The sequence below is a fragment of the Ornithorhynchus anatinus genome, chromosome 15 (genome assembly GCF_004115215.2).
Source record: "Ornithorhynchus anatinus isolate Pmale09 chromosome 15, mOrnAna1.pri.v4, whole genome shotgun sequence".
NCBI lineage: Eukaryota > Metazoa > Chordata > Mammalia > Monotremata > Ornithorhynchidae > Ornithorhynchus > Ornithorhynchus anatinus.
In genome coordinates, this window is record NC_041742.1 from 9,094,838 (window position 1) to 9,107,919 (window position 13,082).

Below are 13,082 nucleotides of genomic sequence, written 5' to 3' on the forward strand. Positions count from 1 at the left end.
CAGGACCGGGTCTGGGCATCGGGTTCTGGGTTGGGTGGTGCCACCCTCAAAGGGTGAGCGTGGAGAACGTAAATCTCGGGTGGGCTGGCACCCTGATCTCAGGGTTAGCAAGGAGCTCTGGCCCGTGTCCCCCAGAGGAGAGTTAGGGGATCCTGTCTGCCATCACTGTGAGGATCTGTTTCAATCGCTGATTATTGTTTTTTTCTATGGGGGGGGGGGGGGTCCCCTGTGGCCTCTGATCTCTACTGCCCAGGATGGGGGTGAGTTCACTCCGGAAGAGAGGCAAGCTTTGAACTGGGGGGGTCCCCCAGGCTTCCACAGCCCAGAGCCCACCTGAACCTCAATCTAGCCCTACCCCAGGGGTATTTATTGAGCGTTTGCTGTGTATAGAGCACTAAGTGCTTGGGAGAGGACAATATAACAATAAACAGAAACATTCCCTGCTGCCAGCCGGCTTGCCTCTCTCCTCTGCGGCCCCAAGCCCCGCCCGGACCAGGAGGAGGCCGTGACTCTGCAGTCCACTCACCAGGCTGGTGGTTACCCCGTCTTCCCCTCCAGGGTCCGGAGATTTCCCAGCGGCCTCTGTCAGCAGCACCCAGCCAGTCGCCCGCGGCACCCACTTGGCCCACGGGGCGGGAACTTCTGCCCCCAGCAGAGATGGGCGATTCCGACACAACCGATGAGCATCTTCCCCGGCTGTGGTTCCCCCGGCCCTCCAGATCTGGAAAGCTGGTCGGGACCCCGGGGAAAAGCGGTAGGAGGTCGGGGGGAGGCACCCCCGGAAGAAACCCCGACCTAAAGAAGCCCTCGCTCTCTTCCCGCTCCTGCAGAGGCTCCGGGGGCCAGAGAGCCTAGGGAAATGGGGAACGTCACCCTGGAAACCAGCCACTTCCCACCTGGCTGCCCCAGACTGGCCTCTTGGAGCAGGGGGCTGAGTGTGGGGGTCCCGGGGGGCAGGGTTGAGGGAGGAGGAGTTTCCTCCGCCATCCCCCTTTGTATGATACTGAATTGAACTCAGTGGCCAAAAGTCCTGTCCCTCGTGGCCTTTGTGAGCGGAGCCCGCGCCACTCGGGGGGCAAAGTGGATGGCCAAGTTGAGAGGGGCGACTTGGTCCCCCTCAGGCACGACACATGACGTGACGGGAGTCGATTTGCTCCGTAAACACTCTGATAGTCTTGTCTCTCCTGTTTTTTAATAAGGAATTCCTATGTGCACAGTGGATTGAACACGGGCCTGGGAGTCAGAAGGTCCTGGGTTCTTATCCCGGCTCTGCCACTTGTCTGCTGTGTGAACTTGGGCAAGTAACTTCACTTCTCTGGGCCTCAGGTACCTCATCTGTAAAATGGGGATTGAGACTGTGAGCCCCACGTGGGACAGGGCCTGTGTCCAATCCGATTTGCTTGTATCCACCATAGCGCTTAGTACGAGGCCTGGCACACAGTAAGCACTTAACAAATACTATTATTATTATTATTATTATTAAGGTTGTTAAATCGCTCCTGGGAGCCAGCAGGGAGGTGGGCTGGAAGCTTTGGCTGAAAGGCCCCAGCAGGGAGCAGAAGAGATGGGATGGGAAGCTGGGCATCCCCTCTGGGGAGGGTAGCAAACATCAGAGCCCGCACCTCCCCAACCCCAGAGAACAGTTTGGGCTTCACCCTGCTGTAGGCTGCACCCCACGACTATCTTCCCCTGAACCCTCTACCTTCTGGGCTCCTCCCATCTCTCCTAATAATTCATAATAATTATGGTACTCGTTAAGCATTTACTCTTTGCCAAGCACCGTTCTAAGCGTTGGGGTAGATTCAAGTTAAGCAGGTTGGACACAGTCGCTGTCCCACATGGGGCTCACGTTCTTAATCCCCATTTTACAGATGAGGGAACAGAGGCCCAGAGAGGTGAAGTGACTTGCACAAGGTCACGCAGCAGGCTTGTGGCCGAGCCAGGATTAGAACCCACGTCCTTCTGACTCCCAGGCTCGTGCTCTAGCCACTTAGCCACGTTACTTCTCATCCCTTCTCTCCTTTCCTGCTCATCCCTTTCATCTGCCAAGAAGAGCATTCCCCTGAGAAGTCTCCCCCCCCCCTCCATGCTCCCGCCCCCACTAGGATGGGACACAGACAATAAACGATCTCTATGTGCCAAGCACTGTGCTGAGCACTGGGGTTGAGTCAATCAGACCAGCCCGAACAGGGGGAGGAAGGGCAAGGTGACCCCCTTAGGGTCTGGAAACAGGGGTCAGAGTTACGGGCTGGACCCCTTGAAGACATGACCTCGGCCGAACCCCGGGCCCACCGGCAGCTCCCTCCCATCTCGTGGTGACCAACGAGCAAAAAGAAAGCCCGGCTCGGCACTCACCAAAGCCGTTTTTAATTCCCCCCCATCGCCGCCCCCTCCCCTGGCTATGGGTGGGGCGGGATGAGGGGGTGATAGACGGGCTTGACGATGAGGTGCAGGTGCAGAGCGTTGTCCACGAGGTAGTCGGAGTTGCGCCGCTGCAGGTCGGCCTGGGCCAGGAAGTCCCCGGCCTCGTCGCTGCTGCGGTGGAAGGCGTGGACGTGGCGGACCAGGACGCGGCCCTGCTGCCGGGCCCCGACCAGCACGGTCTTCTGGAAGCTGACACCCGCGGCCTCACCGGCCAGGCCGCCCCCTCCGCCGCCCCCGGGGGCCGGGGTCACCACGAGCCGGGGCCGCCCGTCCTCCAGGCGGGCCGGGGCCAGCGCCCCGCCCGGCCCGTCCCCGTCGGCGGGCCTGGGGCCCGCGGGCAGCCAGCGCGGGGAGAAGAGCGCGGTCCAGGTGAGCCGCTTGCCCGCGTCGTGGCCGCTGGGGCCCAGCTGGGTCCGGAAGCTGGTGCTACGGTCGTCCCGGGCCGGGTTGCTGATGACCCACGGGGCCCCCCAGGCCGGCGCCAGGTAGTTGCGGGGCACGAAGGCGCTGCCGTTGACAGGCGAGAACTGGGCGAAGCGGAGCGGAGAGGCGGCGTGGAACTGGAAGGCCTGCAGGAGCAGGTCTCCCACGGCCCCCCGGTGCCGGAGCAGGGCGGGTGACTGGGCCTGCAGCTGCAGCAGCTGGGCCGGCGGGATCATGGGGTAGCGGACGGCCCGGAGGGCCCGGGCGGCCACGGGGGCCGGGGGCCGGGCGCGGCCCAGCCAGGTCTCCAGGGCCCGGAAGAGCTCCAGCTCGTCCTGCAGCACCAGGTCCGAACGCTCCAGGAGCACGGCCAGTAGCTCCGGGCTGGCCGCCCCCCACTCCGGGCTGCCGGCCGCCGCCGACAGGTTCCAGGCCAGGAAGCGCAGGCAGCTGTCGCGCAGGTCCTCGTCGCCCACCCGGGCCGCGTAGTGGTACCAGCTCACGGCCGGGCCCGGCCCCCCGGCCTCGCCGGCCAGGTGCGCCTTCATGTAGTCGGCCACACCCTGCTGCAGGGCCGCCACGTGGTACTTGGTGGCCAGCCGGTGGAGGGGCACGGCTTGCGACCGCAGCAGGGTCAGCTCCCCGCAGTACAGGTACCTGGGGCGGGGCGCGGGAACTGGGCGTCAGGGGCTCCGGCCTCCTCCTCCTCTGGTGGGAGACCGGCGGGGGGAAGACCGAGGAGGAGGGCCTATCTCTTGGTCGCCCTCCTGGCTTTCCCGATTTGCCGGTCCTCCTCTTGTCAGGGCCCATTCCTCCACCCCGACCTCGTCAGGCCCCCCCCGGGCGGAGCTGATATAGATAGACCCGGAATAGAGGAGGCTGCAGGGGAGCACCCAGAAGGTTTAGGGCCACAGGGAACGACTGCCCTCGGGTTAGGAGCCAGAACTTCCCAAAAGAGTCAGGAACCAGCCAGCTGGGCCGGTGGTTAAAGAGAACCGGAGCCGGGGCGGGGGGGAGCCATCCCACTTGGAGGCTGAGGGATGATCAGGATGCTTTTGAAGAGCCAGTTGTTAAAAGGATCTGAGCTGAGGGAAGTGCCATCCCACCTGGAGGCTGAGAGGTGGACAGGATGACCTCCAAAGGGCCAGTTGTTAAAACTATTTGAGCTGGGGGAGGAGTCATCACGCTAGGAGGCTGAGGTGTGGACAGGATGACCTCCGAAGGGCCAATTGTTAAAACCGTCTGAGCTGGGGGAGTAACCATTCCACCTGGAGGCTGAGGAATGGACGGGATGACCTCCAAAGGCCCATTCAAGCCAAAGACTCTGTCTCCTTTTGCCTCTCTCTTCCTCATGTCCCCATTTGATCCACAGGGCTGGTGGCTGGGCAGGAGGCAGCGGGGTGAGCGGGAGGGGACGCGGGTCCCCTCTGCCTCCTGACCCCGTTACCTGGTGGCCGGCCCCTCCCGGGCGGGGTCCCGCCCGTCTCTCACCTGAGGAACTTGTCGAAGACGGCGGCGCAGTCTCCCGGCTCCTGCAGCAGCAGCACCTCGCTCTGGTTGAGCAGCAGGGCTCCCAGCACCTCGCTCTGCAGGCCCAGCAGCAGCCGGTGAGCCCGGAACACGCGGACCTCTTCGGTGCCCGAGGTCTGGACCCGCAGTACCACATCGCTCTCGTCGCCCAGCCGTAGCAGCTCTTGCAAGCGGTGCAGGAGGGTCAGCGAGTGGTTGATGGAGGCCGCCTCCCCGCCGCTCGGCTCTGCTCTCTGCGCTACAGGGGGAGGAATGGGATACGGGCTCAGGCGGGGGTGAGGGGGACTTGGTGTTGTTGTCCCCTCCCCATCCTGGCCCAACCCATCTCCTCATCTGGGTCATTCGGCTATCCAAGGAGACCGAAGAATCAATCAATTGCATTTACTGAGCGTTTACTGTGTGCAGAGCTTTCATTCGTTCAATAATATTTACTGAGCGCTTACTGAGTGCGGAACACTGTACGAAGTGCTTAGCGGGGTACAAGGCCTTTCCAGACGAAGTCCCTCCTTTCCTCTTCTCCCATTCCCTTCTGTGGCACCCTGACTGGCTCCCTTTGTTCTTCCCCCCTCCCAGCCCCACGGCACTTGGGTCCACATCTGTCATTTATTTATTTGTATTGGTGTCGGCCTCCCCGTGAGTAGGGAATGTATCTGTTTATTGCTGTATTGTTCTTTCCCAGGCACTGAATACAGTGCTCTGCACCCAGTAAGCGCTCAATAAATACGACTGAATGAATACAACCATAAACAAACATATTAGACTGTAAGCCCGTCAAACGGCAGGGACTGTCTCTATCTGTTGCCGACTTGTTCATCCCAAGCGCTTAGTACAGTGCTTTGCACATAGTAAGCGCTCAATAAATACTATTGAATGAATGAATATTCCCTGCCCACAATGACCTTACAGTCTAGAGGGGGAGAGCACTGTACTAAGCATTGGGGAAGGTAGAGTACAGAACACATGATAGATATGATCCCTGTCCTTAAGGAACTTACAGTCTACAGGGAGGGACAGAAGTGGAATCAGGAATGGACCCCAGAGAACATCCCCTAAAAGTTTCGCCCTCCTCTACGCCCCATTCCACCATTAACCAGAGTTTCCAACAACCAGCAACAGGAAAGAACAGGGTTTCACTCCTCTCCCCTCTCCAGCTCAGCCCCAGGCAGGGAGGCAAAGGGAACAAGGAGGCCGGTTTTTAGTAATCTGTCTTATGGGGCTCCGGCCGTCTCCCCACCCGCCAACTCCCTGGCCCACTGCAAAGGGTCTGCCGCCAATGAGAACTGGGTTTTGTCTTTGATAAATTTATAACCTACAGCTCCGGCCCACTCTTCTCCAGAGAGCAGAGGAAACTTGTTTACAGCCAGGAGGGGAGTTCCGGCAATAAAGGACAGCGTGTCCTTGAAGGGGCGGTTAGGGGTGGAGTTTGAGGGGAAAGGAGTTGGATTCCAGTCCTCAGAGAGAACCTCAGGATGCCCACTCTGCCTCAGTCCACTCTGGAAGCAAAGAGGGGACAACACCATGCCAAAGAGTCCTGGGAAGGGCTGGCTTTGGTTTGGCTGACCACTGGACTGGAATACTGCTAGGACTGAAGCCATTTCAGAATAGGGCTTCCTTCACCCTTCCTTACCCCTAAGATCATCTGTTCACAGTCAATCAATGGTATTTTTTGAGCGCTTTCTGCATGCAGATCACTGTACTAAGCGATTGGGAGAGTACAACAGAATTGGAGACATGTTTCCTGCCACTAAGGAGCATATAGTCTAAAATAAATGCTAAAGGGTTGAGGGAGGAGTCAAAAAAGGAGCAAATCCAAGGGCAAGGGCGATGCAGAAGGAAGCGGAAGAAGAGGAAACGACGGCTTAGTCGGGGAAGTCCTCTTGGAGTTCTCCCACTGCCTCTGCCTTGACATTCACCTGACATTGGTCCCGCCAACAGCAATCTTTTCTGATTCCTCCCAAGGGAGAGGTTCATCGCCAAGAGAGGGGGGAGCTTGGGTCCCCTTCAGCTGGAGGGACGGACAGAGGGGCCGGGGGTGAGGGGCAGGCTGGTGTTTGAAGCAACTGGTCTGTGATGCGCCCGAGAGCTGATTGGAAAGCGGAGTTGGGAATGGGGACAGAGCTGGCTACTCTAGGCTGGCTCCCTCAGGGCCTAGCTGGGATGCCAGCCTGGCCCCCGAGGGCACCGAATTAGCGGGTTTCATCCTTTCCGTCAAGTCGCCAGCCCCCCGTCTCTTCCCTCCCCCCGGCCCCCAGCTCGCCCCCGATCCCCCTTTTACCTGTCTGCACCGTTAGGCCTAGCAAGGTCAGGGCTGTCCAACAGCCGGCCCACGGCCCGGCACCGAAGCAGCGACCCCTGGGCATCATCTCGCCCACAAGCGGAGGAATGTGTCAAGACTGCGCGCTGCTTGCCGGCCTGGCTCCTTATGTAGGACAGCAGCCCCTGGGGGAGTGCCCTTGCCCATTCTCCACTCCCCTCCCGCCTACCCTGGTCCTTCCCTTCCCCCGCCACCCCATCGGCCCCGTGGATTGGTGGAACCCTGCCCGGGCTTGTTGTCCCAGCAACCACTTAGGCTTGAGCATCTCGGCCTCCGGGCCTTTGTGCTGGTCCTCAGCTTGTCCGGCTAGGCTCCCGAAGGGGGTGGGGAGGGGGTCTTTTGTTCTCCACAGGACCCTTTCCCCCTCTCAGGGCCTCTTCTTCCTCTTCTGCTTTCTTCGGAAGGCCTCGGAGTTTCTGGAGCTCAGGGGATCCTGGGGCTGTTTCGGAGCTCGGCCCGGCCCCAGCCAGGAGCCGGGCTCCGAGAAGAGAAGGCCAGGAGGGTTGCCCGGGGCTCGGAACTCGGGCCGGAAATGGAAAGCGACAGGAGGGTGGTGAATCCCAGGCCCACTTCCCTCAGACTGGTCCAGGCCGGTTCTGGGTTCAATCCGGCCCCGAAGTCTCAGCGCAGGTCCGGAGAGCAGTGACACCTGGTAATAGAATGGTATTTACTGAGAGCCTACTGAGGTCATTCTACTATACTAAGCTCCTGAAGGGAAATGCAAGAGAAGGACTAAGACGTGTTCTCGGGCCACAAGACACCTGCATTCTAATGGAGGAGATGCACAGAAATTCACAGGCAGGGGAATCAAAATAAATAAAAACGAAGGTTCAGTCGAAAATACTTGTGTTGAGATAAATAAATATCTAAACAGCATGGCCTAGTGGATAGAGCACGGGCCTGAGAGTCAGAGGACCGGCGTTCTAATCCCAGCTCTGCCACTTGTCTGCTATGTGACCTCGGGCAAGCCACTTAAACTCCCTGAAAAATGGGGATTCAATTTCTATTCTCCCTGCCGCTTAAACCGTGACCCCTGTGTGGGACAAGAACCGTAGTGGACCTGATCGTCTCATATCTACCAAAAAGCTTGGCATGGTGCTTTGATCAGAGTAAGCAATTAACAAATACCACAATTGCTGGTTGGCAGCTCTTCAGTCGGTGAAGCTTGGCCACCGCTTTAATAGTCTGGTCGTGGTAGACCAGCTCTCAGGCCTGGCCCATGACTGAGGGTAAAGAGGAAGGGGCAAAGGATTCTAGGAGGGTTCCCAGCGAGGTTTTTGGGAGGGAGACGGGTATTTGGAGCAGGGAACTGGCTGTTAGACCAGAATGTCAGCAGGGAAGTCAGGAAGATGCAGGTTTGAGTCCCAGGGAGATGGAAGCATATCAACGGAAGGAGAAGCAGTACGTTAGTGGATAGAGTTCAGACCTGGGAGTCAGGGGACCTGGGTTCTAATGCTGATCCACCACTTTTCTGCCGTGTGACCTTGGGAAAGTCCCTTCTGTGCCTCAGTTCCCTCATCTGTAAAATGAGGATTAAGACCGCAATCCCCAAGAGGGTTGGATTGGGTCCAACCTGCTTAGCTTGTATCTACCCCAATGCTTAACACAATGCCTGGCACATAGTACACACTTAAAAATTACCATTAACAACAACCAAGATGGTGGGGAAAGAAGATGAGAAACTCAAGAACCAAACCACCCCCACCGAATCTCTCATTCCACCATTAGCCAGGGGCAGACTCTGGGACAGGGGGATTATGAGGTTGGGGAAAGGGTAGATAAGTGATGAGCTTTTGGTATCTCAACAGAGCTTCGGCTCCAGGAAGGGCTAATTTTTCCATCATCCTGCCCCTGCTTTCTATAAGTCTTATGGACTGGGCAGCCCCTCTTCAGGTGAGGAAACAGGCAAACAGTTTTGTCTAAGGGCCCAATGCCCACTAGGAATGGAGCTGGTGTCCTGACTTCCAGCTCAATAATAATTATGATAATCCCGGTTTTTGGAAAGTGCTTACAATGTGCCAAGCCCTATACTAAGTGCTTGGGTAGAAATAAGATAATCAGGTCGCACATGGGGCTCACAGTTTAAGTAGGAGAGAGATAGGTATGTTGTAATTTTATCTATTTGTACTGATGCTTGTGTCCCTGCCCCTAGACGGTAAATTCATTGTGGGAATGTGTCTGTTATTGTTATTTTATACTCTCCCAAGTGCTTAATACAGTGCTCTGCACACAATAATCACTCAATAAATACAACTGAATGAATGATTGAATGCACAGGAATTGAATCCCCATTTTGCAGATGAGAGCAAATTAAGGCAGAGAAATATTAAGTGACTTGTCCAAAATCACAACACAGCTGGCAAGTGGTGGAGCTGGGATTAAAGTCCAGGTCTTTCTGACTCCCAGCCCGTGCTCTTTCCGCTAGACCACAGATCATCCCAGAAAGGGGGCATGGAAAGGTGCTGCTGGTGCAGGCTGGGTTGGGCAGGGATCTGGATTCCAGTGAACTGGCATGGCTGAGGCTTGAGTACCTCGACCTTTGAGTACCCAAGGACTGGTCCAGGGCCAGTTGCCCGCGCTGACCCTCAGCTCAGCACCTCAGCCGCCCCCCCCCCCCGCCTTTTCTCTCCCCGCCTGGGGCTCGTTCAGATCACTGACATCGACCACGGCCTGACTGATAAGGGAAGGGAGGGCCAGGGACTCACCCACCTCTAGAGCCCAGGGGCAGCTGGGCCAGGGTGGCCACTTTGCCCGTGTTGGCATCGATCTACCTAATGGAGCAGTAGTACTTCCCTCCCCCATCCCCAAAGCTTTTCATTCCTGATGCCCTTCCCTGGACAGCAACTGGGACTTTCTTGGGCCGGAACTTGTTGGGTCTGCAGGGGATGACCTCGACGGGAGGGCTGAGGATGTGGCCTGGACAGCTATCAACTAACAACAGCAATAATAACGATAATACTTGTGGTATTTATTAAGCGCTTACTATGTGCCAGGCACTGTACTAAGTGCCGGGGTAAATATAAGCGAATCTGGTGGGGCTCACATTCCCAATCCCCATATTTCAGATGAGTTAACTAAAACCCAGAGAAGTGAAGTGACTTGCCCAAGTTTACAAAGCAGACAAGTGGCCAGTTGAGGATTACAACCCATGACCTTCTGACTCCCAGGCCTGTGCTCTATCCCCGACGCAATGCTGCTTCTCTATAATTAGACAATCGTATTTATTAAGCACTGTGTGCAAGCATTGCACTAAGTGGTTGGGAGAGTACAATATAACAATTAACAGACACATCCCAGGCCTAAAGTGAGCTTACAGTTTAGAGGGGAAGACAGACATCAATTCAAATAAATGTTGCAGCTATGGACATAAGTGCTGGGAAGGGGGATGACTGAAGGGAGAAAGTCAGGGCGACACAGAAGGGAGTGGGAGAAGAGGAATTGAGGGCTTAGTCAGGGACGGCCTCTTGGAGGAGATGGGCCTTCAATTAGGCTTTGAAGAGCGGAAGAGTAATTGTCTGTCAGATATGAGGAGGGAGGAAGTTCGAGGCCAGAGACAGGGTGGGGGCCAGAGGTCGGTGGCGAGATAGGCGAGATGGAGGTACAGTGAGAATGTTATCATTAGAGGAGGAAAGTGTGCAGGTTGGGTTGTAGTAGGAGAGATGAAGAAAATCATGGCTTAGTTAATCAGATGGTTGGTTCTTACGGGTATCTACCCCATAACAAGGATATTTTACCCTCAACAATTGCTGATGACAACTACCTGACTTACCGGACCATTGCCTTTATTGCTGTTGTGTTCAAAGCTGGGTGCCGGCAGAGATGATTATAACACGTAGAGGAGCCTTGCGGTCTAGTGGAAAGAACAGGGGCTTGGAAGTCAGAGGACCCGGGCTCTGATCCCGGCTCCACCATTTGTCTGTTGTGTGACCTTGGGCGAGTCACTCTGCTTCTCTGGACCTCAGTTTCCTCACCTGTAGAATGGGGATTCAATACCTGTTCTCCCTCCCCCTTAAACGTGAGCTCCGAATGGGATAGGAACCGAATCCAACCCGATTAACTTGTATTTCACTCGTCGTAACTCTTAGATTGGCAGAAACTGTGTCTGTTATATTGTACTCTCCCAAGAGCTTAGTTCAGTACTCTGTACAGAGTAAGTTCTCAATAAATAATAATAACAATAATAATAATAATGATGGTACTATGTGCGAAGCACTGTTCTAAGTGCTGGGGGGATACAGGGTGATCAGGTTGTCCCATGGGGGGGCTCACGGTCTTCATCCCCATTTTACAGATGAGGTAACTGATGCACAGAGAAGGTAAGTGACTTGCCCAAAGTCACACAGCAGACACGTGGCGGAGCCGGGAGTGGAACCCACGACCTCTGACTCCCAAGCCCGTGCTCTTTCCACTGAGCCACGCTGCTTCTCCATAAATACGATCGACTGTCTAATTATTGCTGCTATTAATTAATATCAGCCATCCAGGCCGTGTTTCTTGTAGGCCAAGAAGTCCCAGCTCAAGAGAGTCCCGGCAGCCGGCCGGGGAAAGGCATCAGAAAAAAAAGACTATGGGGTCTGTAGTGGGGTGCTTAGTACATTGATTTGCTCCAAGTAAGCTCTCAATACATACCACTGATAATGACGATGATTAGAGAAGCAGTGTGGCGCAATGGAGAGAGCACGGGCTCTGGAGTCAGAGATCATGGGTTCGAATCCCGGCTCTGCCACTTGTCGGCTGTGTGACTTTGGGCAAGTCACTTAACTTCTCTGTGCCTCATTTACCTCATCTGTAAAATGGGGATTAAGACTGTGAGCCCCACGTGGGACGACCTGATTTCCCTGTGTCTACCCCAGCGCTTAGAACAGTGCTCTGCACATAGTAAGCGCTTAACAAATACCAACATTATTATTATTATTCCTTCTGCCTGGCAATCTCTAAGACCTTTCTTCAAGCAAATGAAGCCATGAACCACAGCTCCAGGGTTCCAGGGAAGCAGGAAGCAGGGGAGAGAGACAGAAACTCCAATCCAGGGGAGTAGCAGGGGCCAGTTCTCTGAGCTTCCAAACTGTCCTTTCTCCACTGGCCGGGTGGCCCACTTGGGCTTCTTGAGGACAAGCCCACGGGACAGCAGGGCTACCTACAAGCCACCAGAGGGAGGCACAGGCCACCATTTCCACCCACCATAGATCCTGGCTTGGGTCCAGTTGGCTTTTGGCTGAAAGGAAGAGTCTGCCCACTGCCTCTTTCCCTCAGGGCTCAGGGAATCAGACATGTGGAACACCCTGAGGCGGGAGAAGCCTAACCACCCCTCCCCGGGGTGAACGGCACGAAGCAGCATGGTCTAGTGGTTAGAGCTTGGGCATGGAGTCAGAAGGACCTGAGTTCTAATCACCGTTCCGCCACATGTCTGCTATGTGACCGTGGGCAAGTCGCTTCACTTCTCTGGGCCTGAGTTATCTCATCTGTAAAATGGAGATTAAGACTGTGAGTCCCATGTGGGACATGGACTGTGTCCAGCCTCATTACTTTGTAGCTACCCCAGTGCTGAGAACGGTGCTTGGCACAAAGTAAGCTCAAAGACCGTTAAAAACAAAAAAAGCCCTTCTGCCTCCCTGCTGAAGACTTTAAGCCCCAGTCCACAATGTAAAGTGCCCGCACCCCAGACTTAGCCCTCGTCCTCATTCATTCAATCGTATTTATTGAGCGCTTAGTTTAAGCAAAGCACTGTTCTAAGTGTTTGGGAGAGTACCATATAACAACAGACATGGGCACCGTCCTCCTAAGTCCATGCCGACAATATAGTGAGAGTGGGTATTTGGTTATCTATCTAACCATCCATTTCACCCATCTATCTATCTTCCTATCTATATTTAAAGATATATATATATATATATCCATATATATAGATATTTATATATCCTTTGTATGTGAAGAAGATGCCACTCACAGCAAAGTTCACCTGTGAGTACCTGTGTAGCTGAGAAGATCAGTGTGGGACCCACAGTCCTGTCAGTCAATCCTATTTATTGAGTGCTTCCTGTGTGCAGAGCACTGTACTAAGTGCTTGGGAGCATGCAGTAGAATATAACAGACACATTCCCTGTCCACAATGAGCTGATGGTCTAGAGGGGGAGACAGACCTTAAAATAAATAAATAAAATTAGAGATATGGACATAAGTGCTGTGGGGCTTGGTTGGGGAGGAGGGGGAGATGTGTGCGTAAGAATAAAAGGAGCAAGTCAGGGTGACGCAGAAGGAAGTGGGAGAAGAGAAAGAGGTCAGGAAAGGCCTCTTGGAGATGTGGCTTCAGTAAGGCTATGAAGGGAGGAAGTAATTGTCAGATTTAAGGAGGGAGGGCATTCCTTGCCAGAGGGAGGACTTGGGCAAAGGG

At 55.3% G+C, this 13,082-nt stretch overlaps 2 protein-coding genes across 3 annotated transcripts in view; one reads left to right on the forward strand and one right to left on the reverse strand.

Moving 5' to 3' along the window:
- Positions 1 to 1,163, forward strand: part of KIF19 (kinesin family member 19) — a 31,928-nt gene extending 30,765 nt beyond the window's left edge. For both annotated transcript variants that reach the window (XM_029080005.1, XM_029080006.1), the window contains exon 20: positions 559 to 1,163. In XM_029080005.1, the coding sequence (XP_028935838.1) occupies positions 559 to 683 (125 nt within the window). In that variant the 3' untranslated portion in view covers positions 684 to 1,163. The remainder of the gene's footprint in view (positions 1 to 558) is intronic.
- Positions 1,164 to 2,344: 1,181 nt separating this feature from the next.
- Positions 2,345 to 6,802, reverse strand: BTBD17 (BTB domain containing 17). Its single transcript, XM_001510900.4, has 3 exons — positions 6,653 to 6,802; positions 4,339 to 4,615; positions 2,345 to 3,504 (listed from the first exon to the last, which is right to left on the reverse strand). Exons 1-3 carry the CDS (start codon positions 6,738 to 6,740, stop codon positions 2,400 to 2,402), a joined length of 1,470 nt encoding a protein of 489 aa, XP_001510950.3. The 5' UTR covers positions 6,741 to 6,802; the 3' UTR covers positions 2,345 to 2,399.
- Between the last annotated feature and the right edge of the window lie 6,280 nt (positions 6,803 to 13,082).

Coding starts and splice junctions, on each gene's coding strand:
- BTBD17 (XM_001510900.4), bottom strand. CDS start 6,740: ATGATGCCCAGGGGTCGCTGCTTCGGTGCCGGGCCGTGGGCCGGCTGT. Junction 4,616..6,652: donor AGGCCTAACGGTGCAGACAG/GTAAAAGGGGGA, acceptor CTCCCCCTGTAG/CGCAGAGAGCAGAGCCGAGC. Junction 3,505..4,338: donor GTCTTCGACAAGTTCCTCAG/GTGAGAGACGGG, acceptor GCCCCGCCCCAG/GTACCTGTACTGCGGGGAGC.